The 21188-nt window shown below is 39.4% G+C and overlaps 1 protein-coding gene across 3 annotated transcripts in view; it reads right to left on the bottom strand.

Moving 5' to 3' along the window:
• The window catches only part of DLC1 (DLC1 Rho GTPase activating protein), a 216991-nt gene that overhangs the window by 84614 nt on the left and 111189 nt on the right, over positions 1–21188 (bottom strand). The window contains exon 1 of one of the 3 annotated variants that reach the window (XM_042872138.1): positions 10170–10424. The exons of the other annotated variants lie outside the window; for them this stretch is intronic. Within the exon in view, the coding sequence (XP_042728072.1) occupies positions 10170–10284 (115 nt within the window). The 5' untranslated portion in view covers positions 10285–10424. Of the gene's footprint in view, positions 1–10169; positions 10425–21188 lie in introns of those variants that run through there. 3 annotated transcript variants of the gene reach the window in all.

Genomic DNA, 21188 nt, shown 5'->3' with positions numbered 1-21188 from the left:
TCTCTGATGCTAGCTACAAGACTGAATGTCAGGATCTTATCAATAGTGTAAATCTCATTAGGTTCTTAGGTTTCTAAAATATGTGGTGTATAGCTGTATGTCACCAGCACTTTCATATTAAAGAACTAGAATGTGTGATTCTGTGTGAATGTCAATCCGAACATTCAGCAAATTTTTAAAGCACAAAAACAAACAAGTTCATCAATGTAAATGCCTGATTGCAATCTAGTTCCTTCTGGTTCTGCAGAAAAAGAGATTTTTAGGAACAAGTTTGCAGTTTTTCCTCTTTGGACGAATCTCAATTACTGCTTTACTGGTCAAAAGCAGCAGGAGATAAAATAGTGTTCTGCCTGACATCTGCAACTGCCTCAGAATCTCTGTCAGAGGCTTCTTTACTGGAACCAGAATACTTTCAGTTGAGTCTGTCCTCTATTCCTTTCCACAAGATCACTTAAAATTCTTCATTTTTTTAATTTTTTTTTTTTCAACTTACTGATTACTCTTCAACAACTTAGTTGAGGATAAAATAAACCACTCCCTGTCACCGTGCTCAGGAAAAAAAGATGTTTTTATTTGTGCTGAAAAACATCATGCTACCTAATCACTTTAGTACATACTGATGTATGCCAGGACTCACGGGGGTGCAACTCTGGTGCTCAACAGAAACCAGAAATATTTACTGAACTACTGATCAGCAGCAACATTGTGGCAGATAAATCTCACATGTTTGAAGCTTTAATTTATCATCTTTTAATGAAAAAATTCAGGATGAACAGAAGGAGGCATGGCTTGAGCTGTTATATCACGGCAAACACAATGTACCAGGAAGCTGTGTGCATGTCTGAGGGCAAAATGTTTGACAAATTATAGATATTCAGAGTAAACAAAGACTGAGGCCAGGCTTCATTTGTAAATATTTCACACTTATGTCTCTGTCCCCTCTGAACAATGACTGCAAAGATGTGCAAATAGCACTGCATGGCACAGGTGTGTATAAGAAAACACGTCAAGTAAAAATGATGACTGGAGCAAAACTCCTTGACCTAGCATTTCAAAGTGAAACTCTCTTTTACAAATATCAAGGATTCAGTTGCCCTGAAGATCAGATTAATGAAGCAAGTAAAAGCCAACAGGAGTATATCCTACATTTAATGTTATACAAAGTATACACTGGATTACAGAAATTTCCACTTTCCTCCATCCTGCAGACCAGAGTTGATTCAATGCCTGCAGATTTTCTGCTGTGATTGGCAGCAACATGCAATGGTATGTGCCAAACCCTTCTTGTCTGTGGCTTACCAAGGCAGGCCAGTTGTTACTTCAGCTTGGGTGGCAGGTACTTTGCCTTCTTAGGGTGGCTGCCAATGTTCAGCTTCAGAGCATCAAGTAGCAAGAATAATATGTCACAAACTGTGAAAGGGTGCTGTGACGTTTTGACATGAGCTTCTCAGATACAGACTAGAAGGCTTTTGAAGCACTCTCTGAATGAAAAAGATAACTTAAGCTAAACATATGGAGTATGGTGTTGGTTCTCTTACCTCCTCTGCCAAATGAAGCTGCCTTGGTACCCGATAGAGACTTTAAAAAGTGAAAACACAGGAGAAACACAGAATGTAGACTTTCCTTAGTCTCTATACATTTTCACTGGGTAAGTTCCCTCAAAGGAATGTGCAAAACTCTCATCCCTTCCTGTCAGAAACTACAACATATAAAATGCTCTAGTTTATATTACGTTTCTATTCAAAAGCTTCAACTGTGAATAGGCTCTATTTGATTATCATGCAGGAGAACATGAGATGCCACTAAAGTCAAAGTTAAGGAGTGGGGAAGTAGGATGAACTCAGAAAAGTCATATCTTGCAGCCTCTATGCACATTTGGTGACAACTTTGTAACACATTACATTGCAAATTCCTTCTCAGATCTTACTACCAAACAATGCTACACTAGTATTTTTTTTCTAACTAACTGACTGGCTAGCTGCTTTCCATTACTTACTTTGTTCATTCCTTCTTGGATGTTTGATTTAACATTTGGAAGCAGAATCTGCCTAAACATTCCTCTCCCATTATTTTTACTAGAAGCCTTTGTGTAAGACTGACACAAATATGTGCACACTGAGCATGCTCAAACACAGCCATAATTCAAAAATAAGCTATACTTGCTAAATTAACTTTTCACACTCTGGAGATACTGACAGCAACAAGCAGCCTCTAGGAGATGTTTGCTGCGTGAGGAGAATTTGGCCCATTTTGTCCCTCTGCTATTCATACCAGAGCCCAGGTCAAAATAACTTGGGTACTGCTGGAAGAACTTGAGGTCTGGCAAGTTCTCTGCCGGTGCTGATCTGAGTAACCATGGCATGTGTAATGCAAATAGTAAATACTTTTGTATAGGTTCTGAATTTATCTCCTCCAGCTGAGCCCTAGCACTGATTGTTTTACAGTTATAATTCCTTCAAAACGGGACTTTCTTGATCTCATTTTCTCACACACTGCTGAACATGCTGCAAAGTTCAATGCATAATAGTGTCAACCAATGTACTTTGATATGTCTCTCCCTTTCACCCCTTCCACCAGACTTGAACCGTGCAGCTACATAAAATGCAAAATGCATGTTGAGACACAGGCTTAAAAATCTGACTCAGCCTCTTAATGAGATGTGAACTATCAGGGAAACTGTTCTGCCAGCAAGAAGACTGTTTTCAGTTGGAAACTTTCAACTGAAAATTGTTGAAATTCTTAAAGATGGAATTCTATCATATAAAATTAGCAAACATATAAAACATTTATTGCCATAGAGATGCTATACAGATGGCTGGATGTGTACTTTTTTTTGTACTCTGTTTATTGCCAACATTTCCTTAAAAGAAGTATTCAGCTATTTTCTACTATGCAACCTACACTGTAACTGGGCTCCCCCCTGTGTCTACTGCAATAGTGGCATTCCTTCAGAGTAATAAATATTCTCTACATGGCAATTAGGTCTAGGCATGATTGTAAATGTAAAGTTCAGGAGCTTGTTGTTAATATTATCTTATGTTCTTATTTCCTGTTGTCTTTAGCTTAATATGTTTACTGCTAAAATGGAACATAATTAGCAAATCATATAGCTCATTTTTTACTGAAAATAGCAACTCGGCAAAATGTTTCCTAATGCCTGGGGCTGACCTTCCCACAGGCTGCATATCCTGGAACAGCACATGGTAATAAGAGAAATCAGTTACCTTGGGTCTCTGCCAAGCACTAATTTCATTTCTCTGGCTGCTCCCCTCCTTTCTAGCTCTTCTCCCTGCTCTCCCCCCAGTAACGCTCACATATGTGAGTTGGAGTCAAGAAGTTGCAGTTGGTAAACAAAACAAAGACAAAGCTGCTAAGAAGTTAATGAAAACATCAGTAAGTCATAGCATCTGGATCTCATCATCCCCCTCTGACGTCAGAAAGATGTCCAGATGCTAACAGAACTGGAGCAGTTGAAATATTTTTTGAGCAAGGCTCTTCCAAACAGTCAGATGCAAAGCAGTTCAGCACTTTCAGCAGTTTTTAAGGAACATTTAAAGTATAATGATCTTTCAGATGTGTGAAACGTCTGCTTTGTGCTGAAATAAGATAGAGTTTGGGGTGCTGTGTCTGGGACTCAGAAGCCTCCACTTCTGAGAGTTGGAGAGCAGGCGGCTGCTTGGTCATCTGTCACCAGAAGATACTTCTAGCAGGGACACAGTGCTCGTCACACAGCACACAACGTTTAACAGAAGAGCTTAAACTATCCACAGTGATGAATTATGGAACTGGACCCTGAGAGAGCAGGTCATAATTTTCATCTTTCTCACTCATTTTTAATCCCTGTCTGACAATCTATACCTCATGCAAGCCTTGCACGCTGAAAGGTATAAATGATGAGCTTGGTCACCTAACAGGTGGCTGCCAGGTGTATTGCTTTTTGCTTTCCCCTCATGTTCAAGCAGACTGCTGACATTTTCCACATTTGGATACTCCTCTGCTTACAGAGAAATATTGCTGCTCAGTTCCTCTCAGACATGTTTTGTGGGCTGCTAAGGCTGTGTTCCCTGTTCCTTGGTCAGTGCTTATAGAGAAACCACTTGGAGTTCCTGAGAAAGTAGTAAGGTTATTTCTAAAAATTTCTAATTGCTGAAGTATCCTGGGACTGAATTCCTCCCTTACACATCCCTAACATCTTAGGCACAGGACAGGATACAGAGTTGCTGGCTGTTCACAGCAGTCCTACAAATGGCTAAGATGACTGTGGAAAAACAGAATGTTGAGAAAGGCTGTATTTCCACAATCCCCTCCAGCTGTTGCAACTTGAATGCATGAGGATTTTGTAGGAACCACTTTCACAATAAGCTTAGGGTACTGTATACTTCTAATTGTAAACTTGGACAAAATAGTGCCATTGTTGCATTCTGATTCCAGAAATGACAGTGGAACTCCATGAAATAAATGTTTTAAGTGTCACTAATGGAAATCAAATGTGGAAGTAAAAAAAAATCTTTCTGATTTCCCGGTCCACCACTATTGTAACTGAGTGCTGCCATAAGGAAATGTCCATTAAAAATACAAAACAATAGACAAATGTATGCTATGTATGAAGGTTATTATTTCAGATTATATATCCATGTCTTCATTTGAAAGATGTAAAGAATCTTAAATCACCTCAATGGAATTGATATTTTCTCGGAAACTTGCTTATACTATAAGCTTGTTAAATAATTCCACAAATAACAACAAAGCTTTTGAGTACAATCAAAATGAGGAAATTTTACCATGATAAAAATTATTTAACCATTTAATCAGAATAAATGATTGCTGTTTTGCACTGCATATGTTATGCCTGCTTTACTATACAAATGACTTGTTGTAACTGCTGTATGCTTACTTTCTGTAAATTACAGCTTATTTACAAGAAATCACATCAGTATTCAATCATAGCCTATTTCATGGTGAGTGGCTGCTTTGAATATTTGTATAATAGCCTGAAAGAAACATCAGACCTACAGGTAGTTATCTCCAGATTAGGCATTAGTCTTTTCCTAAAAATGTTCAAATAGCCAAAATATCTTATCTAAGGCTATATATCAAGTGGTCTCAGGTTTTGCAGTGTATAAATCTTCTACAAATTTATTTCACCTACACACATTGTAAATCAGTTTCTCCATTCTTAGAAGAAAACAAACACTTAAGGCAGTAATTTGTCTCCTCTGTGAGTATCAATTTTACAGATACATGAAATTTTTCTTCAGTCTGGGGCTTTAATAGCTTCCCTCAGATGAACTCTCCTTTATTTATTTCCTTTACATCCTATATACACCTGTACATCTATATATCTATTTCTATATAGCTGTGAACATGTATATATAAATATGTATATAAGCCTGGAAGTATAAGCCATAGCTGGGAGTTGCTTAAGAATGAGGAATTTCTATTCTCATAGATTTTGCAACCCAGAAAAGGGCATATTTTAAGGTATCATAGTTATCATGAAAGTATAAATGAAAGCAGTAAGTACAGAAATACTCTTAATGAAGAACAAATTATGCAATCGAGAGAAACAGAAGACAGTGTTTTAGGTGATCCCAATGAAAGTAAACAAGATGTGCAAAGAATGCCATGGCCAGTAACAGGAAAAACTATATGATGATATAATGCTAAGCAATTATCATAAATTAAAAAATAAAAGGTCTGCTCTAAGGAGCCTGCCAACAAGATCTTCATAAGTAGATTCGAAAGTAAACCAGTCTTTATTAGAAGCATGAAGCTTAGATGAAAGCTGTCTGATTGCCTTCTGAGAGGAATTTAAATGGAACATAATTTAATGGAATTACTTTTCTGCAGTCCCAGAGTTCTCTATATTTCTATATCTTAAGCAAGAATTTGAAAGGACATGTATAATCCTTCCAGATGATTGAAACTCTGTTAAAGTAGGGCATAATGAGAAGCAGTCTGTAACAGACTTTTACAAATGATTGATTTTCCATTCTTCTGGCATTTAACACAAAACAAAACAAAGAAAAAGAAGAATGACAAAACCTCACTTCATATTTACTTTAGTCTAAAATGAAAATATTCAAGAGAAGGAATAGTTGAAAAAATTAATTCTGAGGTTAATGACATATTGTGAGCTTTCATTGAAATTTAAGAAAAGAATGACATAAAAAGCATAAATGGTAAGTAGCTAAATTAATTTCAAATAGAAAAGTTGCAGGCTTACTTTTTAAAATGTCGAATAAGTGATTTTGGGGGGGGGGACTTTGACTAAACTAATACAGCAAAACTGGCAATAATTCACGAAACGCTAGACTATCAATACATTATTTTTGTCTGTAACGTTAGATGTTTCAGAAGACAATTTAGCTTTCTCATCAAGAAAAGTATAGAAATAATCAGTTGTACTCAGCAGCTGATTGTGATTGCTAAAAAATGCCGGTGAAAATGCAGAAAAACCCAGTATCGTGTCATGTGATAGACATAATAGGTCTTAGTAAAGAGCAGAGAAATGCTATACCAGGTGACCTACAGTCTATCATGCAGATAATTCAGCCAAGAGTGGAGGCACCGGGAGAAGTCTGGCTACAGCATTTTGAAGCTATGTGTGATTCTGAGATGAGAGCTCTGGGGAAGCTCACCCAATGCTGCTTTCCTTCTTGTACATCCAGCCCTGGTCTGTACTGGGAGGTCTGTCTATTAAATGAACCAGTGTGCTTCTCTTCCTTGCTGAGAATGTGCTCTGACATCAGTAAGTGGAATAAGTTGCATTTGGAATTCCCAAGGACATGTTTCTATTTCTCACACATATAGTAACAGGAAACGCTATGATTTTTGTATCATTCATTTGGAGAGCCTAGCAACTTGAGTGTCATTCTGTCCTCTTATTCATTGTTGCTCATTCCTTTGCCCCAAATTATACCCCATCTCTATTTGGCATTTTTGATGTCCATGCAATTGAAATGCTTCCATTGTGCTTACTGATTTATTAAATATTCATTTTCCACATTTTAAGATCACCAGACATGACTGTAAAAATGTGTCTAGATACTTGTTTGCGCAAACTAAGAGAAAGAACAAAAGACACTGAGTAAGAAACCATGAGCTGCCACTAAAAGCCTGACCATGATATGACCACACTGAACTTCAACTCACTGCTGATCAGGAGAGGCATTTTGCATGCTACTCCACTAAAACACCTTACATTTATACAAGTGTTCTTGGTTGGCCATGTGTTGCTGAGCCAGGGGCCATTTTGCCACACAAAGAGTGGAACATGCAGCTTCTCAGCCTTGGTTCAGAATCAATGTGAGGGTGTTGCACTGTATTACTCCACCATGGCCATGGTGGGACAGCATGCAGAGAGACCTGAGAAGACAGTCCCTGTTCATTTGCATTCCTTTGCCACACCAGCTCAAAACCAAGAGGTCTTCAGCTACAGTCTTCTGGTTTCATGCAACATTAATAGCCTTTTGAATACTTTTTGTCCAAGAATAATCTTTCATTTTGTTGTTCAGACTACATGATCTAATGCAAAAGACATATTAGAAAAATTTTGATGATGTTCTCCCAGAGTACTTAAGGAGGCTAGATGCCTCTATATAGATCATCAAACTGCCTGTTTGATGATTATATCAGATTATATTGCATTATTTGCTATCCTTCTGTGCAGACTACCAGATTGTCTTTAAAGGCAAAACACTTTCTGAATTACTTTTACTTGAATACTCTACAAAGAATGCATACTTCACATTTTCTCATTTCTTCTGCTCATATTGAGTTCTTTATTTAAAGGTGTGTCCTGATAACACAAATTGCTGATCTAAGTGGATTTCTTAATTCAGAGTCATGACACTTTGCCATTTTTTGGTTGTCAGCAGTTTAAACTGCTGATATTCTGGACAGTAAACAGAACAGCAACATGGTTTATTGCTGTTTTGTTTCTCTTCCTGAATCTGTTGTTTATGAAGTACTTTCAGGAATACACCCTGATATCTGCACTCTAATTGCCTACTGTGCTGCTTATTGGGTGTTCAGCATGATTTTCTGACTTTCTGACTAACAGCAGCCCAAATATACAAAGGGCCTGACAACCCTACATCACTGGCAGAGTCTGGAAAATGGAACTGTCACTACTCTAAGAGTCCTCTAACATCTAAGCCTTGTTTGATAAAAGCTGTTATGGCTTATAACCATCTGCCAAGCAGAATAAAAACATGCCAACCCTTATCAGCACAGTTAAAGAGGCTAAAGGGTTCATGTTCACTCCTCATTTCTAGGAATGTGACAGTCTCAAGAAATATAATTAGCCGTTGTCTATCCCCCAAATACTGAAGGTTAAATATATATGTTTATCAAGGACTTTTTATACCATGATAAAACCTATGTATTTCCATATATGGGTCATGTATAGTGGGTATAAGTTACATATCACTGTGTGCTTTTGTATGTGAGCCAGCGAAAGGAAAACAACTTTGCAGAAGACAGTTGCTGGTAATAGCTCTCCTCTATGGACACAGGCCAGAGGCATGGGGAATCCATTGATGTCAATGCCACCCTGAGCTTAACTGTAAATTTTAAAAGTTTATTTCAAAGCACCCATATAAATATCTCAAGCAGGTGGAATGGAAGCTCATACCAGGGCAAACAAGTGTCCAGCTGACCAGGCAACGCACAGATTGAACAAGGGCTCAAGTGGCCCCACCAGCTTCCCTTTTATAGATTTCTGCAACATCCATGCCTTCTTACAAAGACTTTCTTCTCACTGCTCCTTCCATGTTCAGCAACATCCCAAATATCAGAGCGTGTGCTATGACTGCGGTTCCATGTCATGCAGTCTTTGAACTACCAAAGAACCCCATTTTAAGGGCTCCATTTTTTAACTTTAACACACCTCTGAGATACAAAACATCTGCTCAGTCCAGTTTTTCATGGAAGAGGTTAACATCTGGCACTTTCAAAGCACTGGCATCTTGGTGATGAACTGCGAGCACTGAAGTAAATGTGTTGTCCTCATCTCTGACACATGTCCATGAGGTCTTACTGTAAGATCACAAGGCCTTACAGTCAGAACAGCAAAGCTGAGGTACTCAGTCCAGAAAAGTCATTTTCCCTGATCGGGAACAAAAAGCATCTTGCTACTAGCACACCGCAGAGCAAATTCCACTGTTTCAAAGCATGTTTCTGACACTGTTTCTGTTTATTGTTTATGGTCACTAACTCAAACTACCTCCTGTAACCGGTTCTGTAATCAGCACACTATCACCAGCGCCTGTGACATACCTAGCTGCTCTCATTCCTCTGAAACATGAAGTGCAAGAGGATGACGTAAAAGCTGAGTTTACATTTGTGAGCCACAAAATCTGCTCTCAGTCATCTCATCCTGATCCTATCACTGCTCACATATCTCCTCCCTCCTCCCCCGCTGTAAGTACACAAACAAACCACAGCAGTCCCTCTGGCAGGTCACACCCATTGTGCAGCTCCACTGCCCTGCTCTGAATCCTTCCAAAGCCACGATAATAAAAGTAACAGCTCCAGCAGAGTAAATGAGAAGCACTCGATCTAACAGACAGGCAACAACAGCAAAGGAAAATGAAATGAGTTAAAATAGCCTCTCCTCCAGCCCTCCGCTGTGGTTTGCCTCCGGCTTTTGGGTCAAAATAAAAATGTGAACTGTAACCATGTAGTTGGTGCTTAATTTTCTGTCTCAGCAGCCTGTCTCTGGCATATCTGAGGCTCACTTGGAGCTTGCAGCACTAGCATCCCTGCCAGAGGAAATACCAGCCATGGCTCAGTGCATGGCCCCGCTACTCTGACTGACACACTGCTTGGCTCTGGAATGGAACGCGCTGAGGTACAGCACAGCCTCAGAGTGCTGGCTCTGACTTAGCAGCAAAATAAAAGGCTTCGGCATTCTTCAGGTCTGGGAACCGCAACGGTAGACCCATATTCTTTTCTTTTAGCTGCTCTTTATCTTGCCTCATTAGAGCAATGTAAACAGCTCCTGCTGTAGGCGTAACACCGAAGTAACATGACACAGAAGCAAAACACTGAAGAAATACTTAGAAGCGACACCAATTCATTATGCAAATGATACAGCTAATTACCATTATTGATTACAGTCCCTTGTGAATCTTAAAGCATGCTTATTTCAATGCCCTTCTCACCTGCCAGACGTCTGTCTCGCGTGTTTTTCCAGATTACATCCAAGGCTCTAGCAGTGGAGTCCCTGATATGATCACTGAACGATCTTCTCAGAGGGGCTTTTGCAGGGTGATTCATAATGCAGATCGATCACTCATCTGCAGGTGAACAGCTGCAGCTTGGCCCCAGGAGAAAGGGCATCCTTTGCTCTGGGCTCTGTCTGAATTTCTCTCCAGCAGGCAGGCAGGTTACTTCATGGAATTTTTTGTCAGCCCTACGCAGCTTTCCCTTGAAGAGTCAGGCATTGCAGTTCTCACTGCGGATGCAGGAAAGCTTAGACTGCAGCCAGCCTACTGGAAAGCTGCCAAAATCTTACATCTGGAACAGTTTACAAATGAGCTAACGATACAGTCATTTAGATTTGGAGCTTTATTTGTGGATATCTATAGGATTCTAGCTTCCTGTTTAATCAAATAACTTACTGGACACATACTTGCGTGCTCATTTATTAGGATAATATTTCTCTGCTTAACTGATATTTCAGGTAATCTTTCGTGTTTTGACAGGAAAAAGGTAAATTATAGGAAAGAGCTATAGTTACGTTAAATATCTGTGGTTCTGGCATTTTACATTTTAATCACATTTTTCCAGCATATCACCTTATTTGTGGCACAAAATTGGGCCTGATTCTCATTATGTAGTACTTTATGCAGTAATGAAGGGATAGAAATGCAAAATCCGGAGAAAAAGTAGGAAGGCAAAAAAAGGGAACTGGGCATCTGCATCTCTGTCAAAGATAAGATTCTGTTTGTAAGTTTATGCATGTAGATCAGATGAATAGTCACCATAAAAAGCCATTTGCCCTTGCTTATTTTGACCTTTTTAATTGATTACTGTCCTGTGACTTCCCTGAGGGAAGAAGAAAGGAAAAAGAGGGTAGACGAGATTCTTTTTTCCTTCCTAATATGTATGAGATGCCTGTCCTAATGTGTGAAGAGGTGAGAGATCCCACCCTGAAAACCTAATTCCATTTGACATCAATGAGAGAAAGGACTGTAGAATAAAGTTGTCTTCCTGTTAATTCAAGGTGAAGTCCTTTATTTTTACAGCAGCAACTGCAGCTTAAAGTTGGATACCATTATTTTCTTGTGAAGGGTTATGTTTTCATTAAACTGATTGATTAACTTCTCACAAGGTTGGCAAACACTGATTAAAGTTCAGAATAGCGAGTTCCAGCCTGTGGATTTACATTCCCTATCAACTCATTCTTAATAACAAAAATGTTTTTTTTCTTTTAATTCTGTAATAGGTAATTTATTTCACATTTTCTTACTTATTGCAGCTTTTTTGTGCCTTCTTAGTTACCTGTGTTTTTGCTAGTCCTCATTTCCTCTAAGACAAATCATGATCTTATTTGCAAGTGTAAAGAATGTACATGATCTGAAACTGTAACTGAGGGAAGAACCCTCTTATCAGCTGCTTAGTGCAGATCACAGTTTCTTCCCATCTAGACCTTTGTCTTTCATCTTTGCAGAGTATCTGCCAATACTAATATCATAAGCACATCTTTGAACAAAACTAATAGCGTCAAGGGATCTCCAGAGTTTGCAAATACTTTCTCCATTATACCCCTCCTACTTTTTGAGGCCTGATTGGGAAAGAAGCAGCCAACTCTCTGGAGAAATTGCACACTCTTGAAGTACATTTTTATTTCATATTTTCTCTTCTGGCAAAATTTCCTTGTACAGTAAGTGACAATGCTTGCATAAGCAAATAAAGATATTATGGCCACAATGTAATCTGTCTACTTGACAACTTAGAAAGCAAAGACAACATGCTCAGGTGACACCTGTTATTGTTTCTGTTAGTGACTAGCTCAGAATAGTACTTAGTTCGTTTTTAAATGAGGATGCAATAAACTGGAAGAAAAGCATGATCTAAATCTGAAACTCAATAGGTATAACTGTATTTCAGTTGAATACCACTGTCAGAGGACAACAGAAGGCAATGAGGAGCAACTAAAAGCCTTCTAAGAAGCCCTTCTTCATCTACATAAACAGGAATGCATCCCACAAAGAGTGAATTTATACAGTTAAAAAAAACGGTACCCAGTTTCTGACACATCTCAAGGGGGGTTACTTTGAAAAAAGTCTCCCTGTGTCTCATGGAATGAGTGAATCCTCATTAAGAGCTCACTGGTGAATTAGCAGGTTACATCTTCTGACTCAGCTTCAAATAAAAGCAGCTAAGCTCCACATGCTCTGAGACTGCTTGGAGATATGAACCAAAGGGAAGTGTTGGAAGACTCTTGTCAAAACATACTCCTGATCCAGATTAAAATGCCAGTAAAAACACCTTCAAGAGTATTCATTTTAGTAGCTAAGCCCACTGAAGAGCTGCTCTGAAAGTACTGCCTCCTATTTTATAGCACAGATGTGGATGCTGGTGGTATGGCTATAGAGGTTGAGCTTTCCCTTCGATATTTCATTACAATTTGTTGCTGTGTGACAGACGGAAGCAGACATGCAGTCTGACACAATAGCATCTGTCATGATATTGTGTGTGAAGCAAAGGTGTGGAATTGAATTTCTTTGTGGGGAAAAACTGTCACTCATTGACATTCACTGATGCTTGTTGAACATTCATGGAGACCAAACAGTGAATGTGAGCACAGAGAGGTGGTGTGTTCCACCAGTGGCGACGGTGTGAAAGACATGCCACATTCTGGATAGCCATGCACAGCTGTCAAACAATGAAATGAAGTGTCTCAATCAGCTCATCTGCAAGAATCAGTGGATTACAACCAGAGAACTGTGTATGGAGTTTAACATTGGGTCAGTGCACTGGAAACGATGGTGTCAATGTTGGAATATCACACAGTTTGTGCCAAGTGGGTCCCATGATTGTTCACACAGGAGCTGAAAGAACCAATGTGAGTCTGAAGGTGATAGTTTCCTGGATTACATCATTACTGGGGATTAGATGTGTTGTCACTGCTATGAGCTGGAGTCAAACTGGCAGTCCATGAATTGGTGAGATGTGAATTCCCCATCAAAGAAAAAGTTCAAGACACAGCAGGGAAAGTGATGTTTTTTGGGATAGGAGTGGTGTTATCCTTCTAAACTGGGTCAAACAATCACCTCTGCAATGCTGACTAAACTGAAAGCTCAAACTGCCAGAGTGAGGCCAGAGAAGAAGACAACTTTTATCTTGCAACATGATAATGCCTGGCCCCATATCAGTGTGAAGATCTTGTAATATGTTATGAATCTTGTCTGGAATGTCGTACTACACCCAATGTATAGTCCAGATTTGGTGCTTTCTGACTTCAATCTGTTCAGGCCGACTAAAGATAGTCTGTGTGAGCATCATTTTCTTAGCAATTATGCCATCATAGCATTTACAAAACAGTGGGTCAGCTCCACTGATGCAGATTTTTAAGAGCATGTCATGCAGACTCTTTTTCATTGCTGGTGAAAATGTATAGCTAATGGTGGTGACTATGCTGAAAAATAGTTTTGTAGCTGAGAATTCACTCCATCAAACAGTGCTACTGTGCTCTTTGTATCTGTTGCAGATTCCATGGAAATAAATAAGAGGCATTACTTTCAGAGCAACCTATGTATATTGCAGATTAGGGTTTAATTCTTTGAGAACTTTTGTGGGTTCTATTACATACATCAGCATGTTGTAGCTCAAAATATTTAAAATTGTCTGTACAACCAGTCCAATGAAATGAAAAAGACCTGAAAGATCGAGTCCAACCACGACCTAACCAAACTACCCTAACAATCCTCCACTAAATCATCTCCTTGAAAACCACAACCAGTTTTTAAGCACATCCAGGGACGGTGACTAAGCTACCTCTCTGGGGAGCCTTTTCCAGTGCTTAACAACTCTTTCTGTAAAGAAGTTTTTCCTGATATCCAAACTAAACTTACCCTGGCATAACTTAAGGCAATTTCCCCTTGTCCTGTCACCTATCACCAGTGAGAAAAGAACAACCTTGCTCTAATCGTAAGCACTTTTCAGAAATTGGAGGAGAGCAATAAGATCTCCCCACAGCCTCCTTTTCCCCAGACTACACAGCCCCAGTCCCTTTAGTCTCTCCTCATAGGGCACATTCTCCAAGCCCCTCACAAGCTTTGTTGCCCTTCTTTGGGCCTGCTCTGGCACCTCAGTGTCCTTTCTGTACTGAGGTACCCAAAACTGAACACAGTACTCGAGGTGAGGCCTCACCAGTGCCGAGTACAGGGGCAGGATGACTTCCCTAGTCCTTCTCACCACACCATTCCTGATACAAGCCAGGATGCCATTGGCCTTCTTGGCCACTTGCACACACTGCTGGCTCATATTCAGCTGACTGTCCATCCATACACCAAGGTCCCTTTCCATCAGGCAGCTTTCCAGCCATTCTTTCCCAAGTGTGCAGGGTTGCCTGGGGTTGTTGTGACCAAAACACAGGACCTGACACTTGGCCCTATTGAAACTCATACAGTTAACCTTGGATAACAGTCCTAAATGGACTGGAAAAATGTCAAAATAACCCCAAAAAAGGGAAAAGAGCAGTGAAGATAAACTGTAACAAGTCAGAGGAAGATGACTAAGGGAATCTGAGAAGTTTGTTGCTACTTCACATGGATAACCTAGGAATTTAATTATATGTCAGAAAATTCTTAATGAACCATATACCTGAAAACAATTAGATATAAATAGGCTAAAGGTATAGGTAGAAAATAAAAGGCCATTCATTTTAGAAAAGATTGATGGATATAGCAGGGAAGATAGCTAAAACGATATTTGTACAGTCAAAGAAGGAAATTTGAGATGCATGACATTCAATATGGTCATAAAATAAGCTGAGAGATTGCTGTACAATATGAAAGCCTAAAACAACTTTTAAATCCTGTCAGAAGGATGCATCAAAGTAGAGCTGCTTCTCAGTCTGTATTGTCGCATTATTTAAGGAACACCCCTCGTGGAACAATGCATTCAGTTTTGGTCTGGACCTCTTGATATCGAAAGATGCTGAAATTAAATCCACAAAACTATATACTCTTGGGTACCAGCAGTTGGTGGCAGAATGGCCATGAGGGCAGGGAGTCTTAGTTCTACACTGGAAAACAAGTACACATAGAGGAAAGCTGACAAGCTGCCCCCGCTACTGTGCTGTTATCCAACAATACCTTCCAGACTGCATTCCCAAATGTGACTCTGTCTTTGGAGAAAAGCTACTGAAACTGCTCAATGCCAGATTCAGTTCAAATAATAACTGCCTATCTAGAGATATTTTTCCCTTCAGCTCAGAAATATTCCCTCTCTCCTCACAAATACAGCTGTTTGTAGGGAGATATCTGCCCAAATCACATGCCTGTAATAAACTTAGGCCTGTTTGGGTGGAAAAGCTTACCCCATTACTCTTGTGATCTTATGCTAACAGCCTGAACTGAGAGAGGATGTCACTGGTGCCAAGTATACATGTACAGATCTTGGCTAGTGAATCTCTGATGGAGGTCAACATGAAGGTATTAGATTAATTTACGATGAAAACTGTTAATCCAAGCAGTTAAACTGAAGCACTGGGAATGACATGAAAGAAGAAAGGTTTTAATGGTGAAGTTGACAGAGTGGCAAAGAAAAAGCATTCACAGGAAATGGCTAGAAGTCTGGCTGTTATATTCCAGAAAGTACAGGGGAATATCTGGAAAACAAATATCCTCATTTAGCTGAGAAATGTCTTATGCACCCTGCTGCATGTCACATCCAAAATTCAGTTATCTGTACACAAGTACAACAACAAAATACATGTAGAAATAAGCAAGGTTCTAATCCCACAACTAGCATCTATGTAAAATGTATGATACAGCTCTACCTTTTTGTCTGGAAATTCAAGACCAACAGCAGTCACAGATTTTTTAATTGAGTAGTGCTTATGGTGATCATAGTACAGTCAGTACTCCAACTATCCTACTGAATTACTTTTTACTTGATGAAATAAAATGTAAAATATAAAGAAATATTAACAGTCAAAAGGTAAACTGGATGGGCCAGAAAAGATATGTGCTGGATTGAAAATAATATGAAGGGAATCTGAAAGAGAGTAATCTGTTGCTGACAAGAGAGGAATGTGTTAGCCAGTGTTTGGGGGACGAAGGCCTGGTGGAGGAAGATGGCACAACACATAAGCAGAGAAGCATGTGTGCCTGAGAACAGCTTCTGTAGAATTTCAGAGGCAAATATTTATACGAACAGAATCCTACCTGCTTTCTGGCTCTCCAGCCAGTATGGCTGCACCACTGCTTACAGTACAGCATCCTCTTCTCACTCAGCCCAGTTTGCCTCTAGACTGCAGCCACCAGGCTGCTTCCACTTTTCAGGAATCTCTTTGGAAGTGGTTTTCATAATAAAGACAAAGTTGTGCCTCTCTAATTTTGTTCTTGAGGCTGGATCTAAGTTGTAAAAAGCTGTTCATTGTTCTTAAACACATCATCCACAGACCAACTGAGGCCATAAGACACAACCGAAGCCAAAATATCTTACAACTTAACAGTTCAATCTAGAGGATCTTAGCTTGCCAAACATACTTCTCTGTCTTTGCTCTTTTAGTGGTTCTGACATTACTTTAGTCTGCAAAAATAATATTAAAAATCCTTTCTCCTTCATAGGGCAAAGAGCAGATGAAGATGCATCAGCTACTGGCGGGTGAACTGGGATGGTGACCTCATCTTTGAGTTTTGGCAACATCCAGTTTCTAGGAAGTAAGCAGTTGTGCAAGCCTTACACTCCTCAGATTTGTTCAGAGTGTATCAACTTCTCCTTCTATGTGTTTATGAATGGGCAGATTCTTACGTTTATCTCTGGTTCATCTATGAAATTCTGGCCTCTTGAGTCTGGAAGGATGTATGCTTCCAAAATATGCATAGCCAGAGTCATGCCATTTTTTAAGCATGTTACCAGTTCGAGTGTTTCTGTAACTTCAGTACTGCCTGTAACAAATGATATGGCAAATTCAGACCATCTTTCTTGGGTGGTCTGTACAGCTTCCCTGTACTGAACCATGAAACCAGCTTTTCCCATGCTACAGAATCAAAAATATAAAGCCACAACTCTCTGAAAATATCACAAAACAAAAGAGTGATCAAGAATCCAAATTTTGGGTCTAATAAAAACTCCTGCTGGGCACGTGTCATTGTTTTATTTCTCAGCAGATGTTTCCAAATGCTATCTAGGAGACCAAACTGGGAAAGAAGCCCTCTGAATTTGGGCTTTTGCTTTTCAAAAGAAAATCTAGTACTGCAACATATACAATATCTAGGAGATCTGATACACATTAGATCTTTGTACAAGCAGCAGTTACCCATCAGAGCAGACTATAAAGATTTAGAAAAATTTCTACAGAAAGATATGCAAATAAAATATATTTTCTTGAAACAGAAGTTTCTTTCAAGAGAAGTTTGATAAATCTCAGTAAAATGCTCCATATGACGAAGACACATCTTTGCTCAGTTTCCCCTATTTTTTTCTTTAGATTTTTTTCTTCCATCAGAGAAGGCAAAAATATTTAGAAATTTCATTTAGCATGTAGACATCTTTTTGTAAGGATGGAAACTGCTGGGCAACTTATCTGTCTCATGTGCAGCTTGTCTGTGCTCAGCTTTCCCCATGCCTTCTTAGGGAGCAGACAAGGCAACAGGACACATGTGGGAGCCTGTCATCCTAATTTCCTCCCCCCATCATTGGTAGGAGGGGGGAGGTATGCAATACTATGGTATTTCCAAACAGAAATTTTAATGAAATGAAGCATTAAAATGTCAGAAGTATTTTCATCATTTCTTATGCTAGGAGTGAAAATCAGCATGTTATGGAAGCCCAGGCCTCTGGACATAGAAGAAAGGATGGAAGGGGAGAAGAAAGAAAGACAGCAAGGATATGAGTTTAGGGATTATAGTGGAGAACATTCTTCTGTCCTCCCATGCTTCAGCTTTCTACTTGGTGCTGATGGAAAACTCTAGGATTCTTTCTTGCATCAAGAGACACTGCATGTTACAAATGAAAGTTAAAATGAAATTTAGTTGCTGAAGGAAGAAAGAGTTGAACAGACTGCATGCCTTTCTACTCAACACATTTGGTTTTTCTGCTGATTTGAGCATGATGTTCTCTTCTTTGCACCTTCTACATTTCTTTTCCTCCTTTCCAAGCACCCATACAAGATACTTCTCACTGCTGTTTTTCTCTTTTGCCTTCTAAATCCTGCTCTACCATGATTAGTACAATGTCCTCCCCATCCTGGTCCTGGCAGAGCCCCTCCATCATTTGGTCCATCATGACCTCTAGTTCCTATTAATGGCTGCTCTGCTCTGTGTTGCTCCCTCCACTCTTGTTGAGGTGGGTGAGTGTTTCCTACCAGTGGGATCATTGCTGCACTGGATGTGACAGGTGGGAGTGCCCTGAGCTCACTTAGAGCTGCACCTGAGATAAAAGCAAATGTTTGGGTGGTGCTTACTGCAAAGGTTCTGACAATGGGAGAATACAGCTCACACTCCTATTGCATGTGCAACCAAGATATTTGGCTCTCAGAACAGTGCTCTGTGCCATGTGTCAACACCCTGTAGTTAACCTTTGAGCAGCCTAAGAGCTAAATGGATGTTGTCTGGAGACAAGATAATAAACCATACAACTGTTAGTTTCCTGAGCTGCCTCCCTGGACAGGACCACACACTGCTTGCTTCTCCAGGGCAGCAGAATCATGAGGAAGCCCTTAGACAACTTGCTCTTCTCCAGGTGGCAGTCATCTGTATGCACTGCTTTTGTAAACCATACAGGTTTTGTACCCTCATACCATGGTCCAGACCTGTATTTTTGAACAACAGGTATGTTTGAGTAGTTGGGAAGGAAATGCCCCAAATCCACCTACACCAGCAACAGTCCATGATGCTGACCACGACTATCATCAGTCTTGCCATCATGGATTTTTCAGTGTCTAAACAATTAGACCTATTTTGCTGAAACACTGAGATCTTGTCAAAATATCCACCATAATTATCTTTTGTTGTCCTATAAGTACATACTGGTAGTTCTATGAAAACTTGGTAGAGTAGCTTAAGTCTTCCATTATACTTCTATGAGTTTCAAACTGAACACGATCCCAAATAAACACTATTTAAAAGTGCTGTTCTATTAAACAGTCTTATTGTGATTTTTGTTGTAGTTTCCATGGAAACAAATATAAGGAATTACTTTTGGAGTGAAATTATATAATGAACTTAACAGTGTGATTAGGGCCCTGCTTTACAAACAATCCTATGAGCTTAATTGAACTTTTTCTGCACTTCAAAGTGTACACTTATCTGGCCATTTCTGGACTGTGATTTCACTATTACTGTATGCTCCAAAAATAGTAAATATTCCAATGCAGGAAAACAGAAAACATTTCTAACCACAGCAATAAATACAAAAAAAAATGAAATTACTGAATAACATGAAAGAAAATACACATATGTATTGTACATAGTTCCATATTAATATCACTTTTTTAAATGTAACTAGTTATAACCTACCCTTATGTTATCAGAAAATCCAGCCCTGTTCCTGGTGCCAACTGTTTTTTTAAATACTGTATATTATTGAGATAAAATAGTACATTTAATGACCACTGTGCCACAGTTTAAGATTCAGATCAGAAAGGAAGTATTAAAACCTCATTGTATTTAGCCATATGTGAGGCATCTGCCCTGAGAGATTCATGTAAGTATTACTCTATAGGGGTGTTCAAACACCTCCAGTTACCTGACTAAGGTGCCAATATGGAATAGCAGATGTCAATAGGCTGTGAACAAGGACAAGTTTTCAGCATTAGCCATCTGTTACGCCTTACCAAAGCAAAATAGTATCAAATAGCATTGTTTCTTCCTCCATCACAGTGATTTGAGATGCAAATGGGCCATACCACGATATCTTTTTGCCAGCTGAGTAACGCATTACAGCTTGAGTGGTCCCATAGCGGGTTTAAAACAGGATGATAAAGTCTCATGGAACAAGATACATGAGCTAAGGTACTTCTTTCTTTCCCTTGAAAATGAAAATGTATCAGTATGCATAATACTGATAATACTGATAATGCAATAATAATAGCAAATCATGGATTCCACAAAAAGAAAAAAATAAGAGCCCAGATAGCTCAATACTTCCCAAAAAAATCCTTATTGCTATTCCCTATTATAATTGGTCTCTGTAGTCTTCCTTCACAATTAGCTGTTTTTATTGCTGATCTTATGTTTTTGTTTCTCTTTTCTGTTCACATCTACTGCGTCATATCAAGTTAGTGAGCTTCCTGGGTTAAATGATTTCCTGTTTAGAGATCCCTTGCACAAAATAATACAATATAAAAAAGATGTAAAAGCAATAAAATCAATCAGCTGGTCTGCAGTTACCAACACAAATACTGATTGTGAATAAAGCCAATTATCTTGTAAAACAGAGTTCAATAAGTTTAAAGTTCTGTAGCAGCAGCAGCTGGCTGGTGTCTGTGTGCATAGCACAGGGAGTGTTATGTGAGCCAGATTCATCTCAGCCAGGGGGTAAGTGGGGAGGTGTTTCAGACTGCAGATGGAGATCATCCCAAGCAGAGTGATCAGAAATGCAAGAAACTTTAAACCAAAGAAAAAGTCCCAGTGCTTGCAGGGTAAGATGGAAAAGTCTCATTCTTGAGAAGATTTAGTGAGGTTTAGGGGACTCAGGTAAGACTTCTTCCTTAGTGCTGCCCTGTGTAACATGTTTTGTTAAGTGATGGAAAGAGACTGAGCTGTTCTCCTCGCCTCTCATTCCTGCTGCTGCCACTGCGGCACTGTGAAACATGATCTCTGCAGAAGCTGTTTATCATGTGGAGACAGGCAGAATGTAACCCTGCTTGAACATTTACGGCTTCTGGGATAGAGAAAATGGGAGAAAGATCAGAGAACTTAGGAAGTGAGGAAGTAGGATCCCAATTGAATCTAAGCTTTCTGATATGCACTATGCAGACTCTCAGTAGATTTTGAGATTTC

This window comes from Lagopus leucura, unplaced genomic scaffold (genome assembly GCF_019238085.1).
Source record: "Lagopus leucura isolate 7727_CA_CO unplaced genomic scaffold, USGS_WTPT01 Super-Scaffold_100004, whole genome shotgun sequence".
Lineage (NCBI taxonomy): Eukaryota > Metazoa > Chordata > Aves > Galliformes > Phasianidae > Lagopus > Lagopus leucura.
This window is presented reverse-complemented; position numbering and strand designations above follow the sequence as displayed.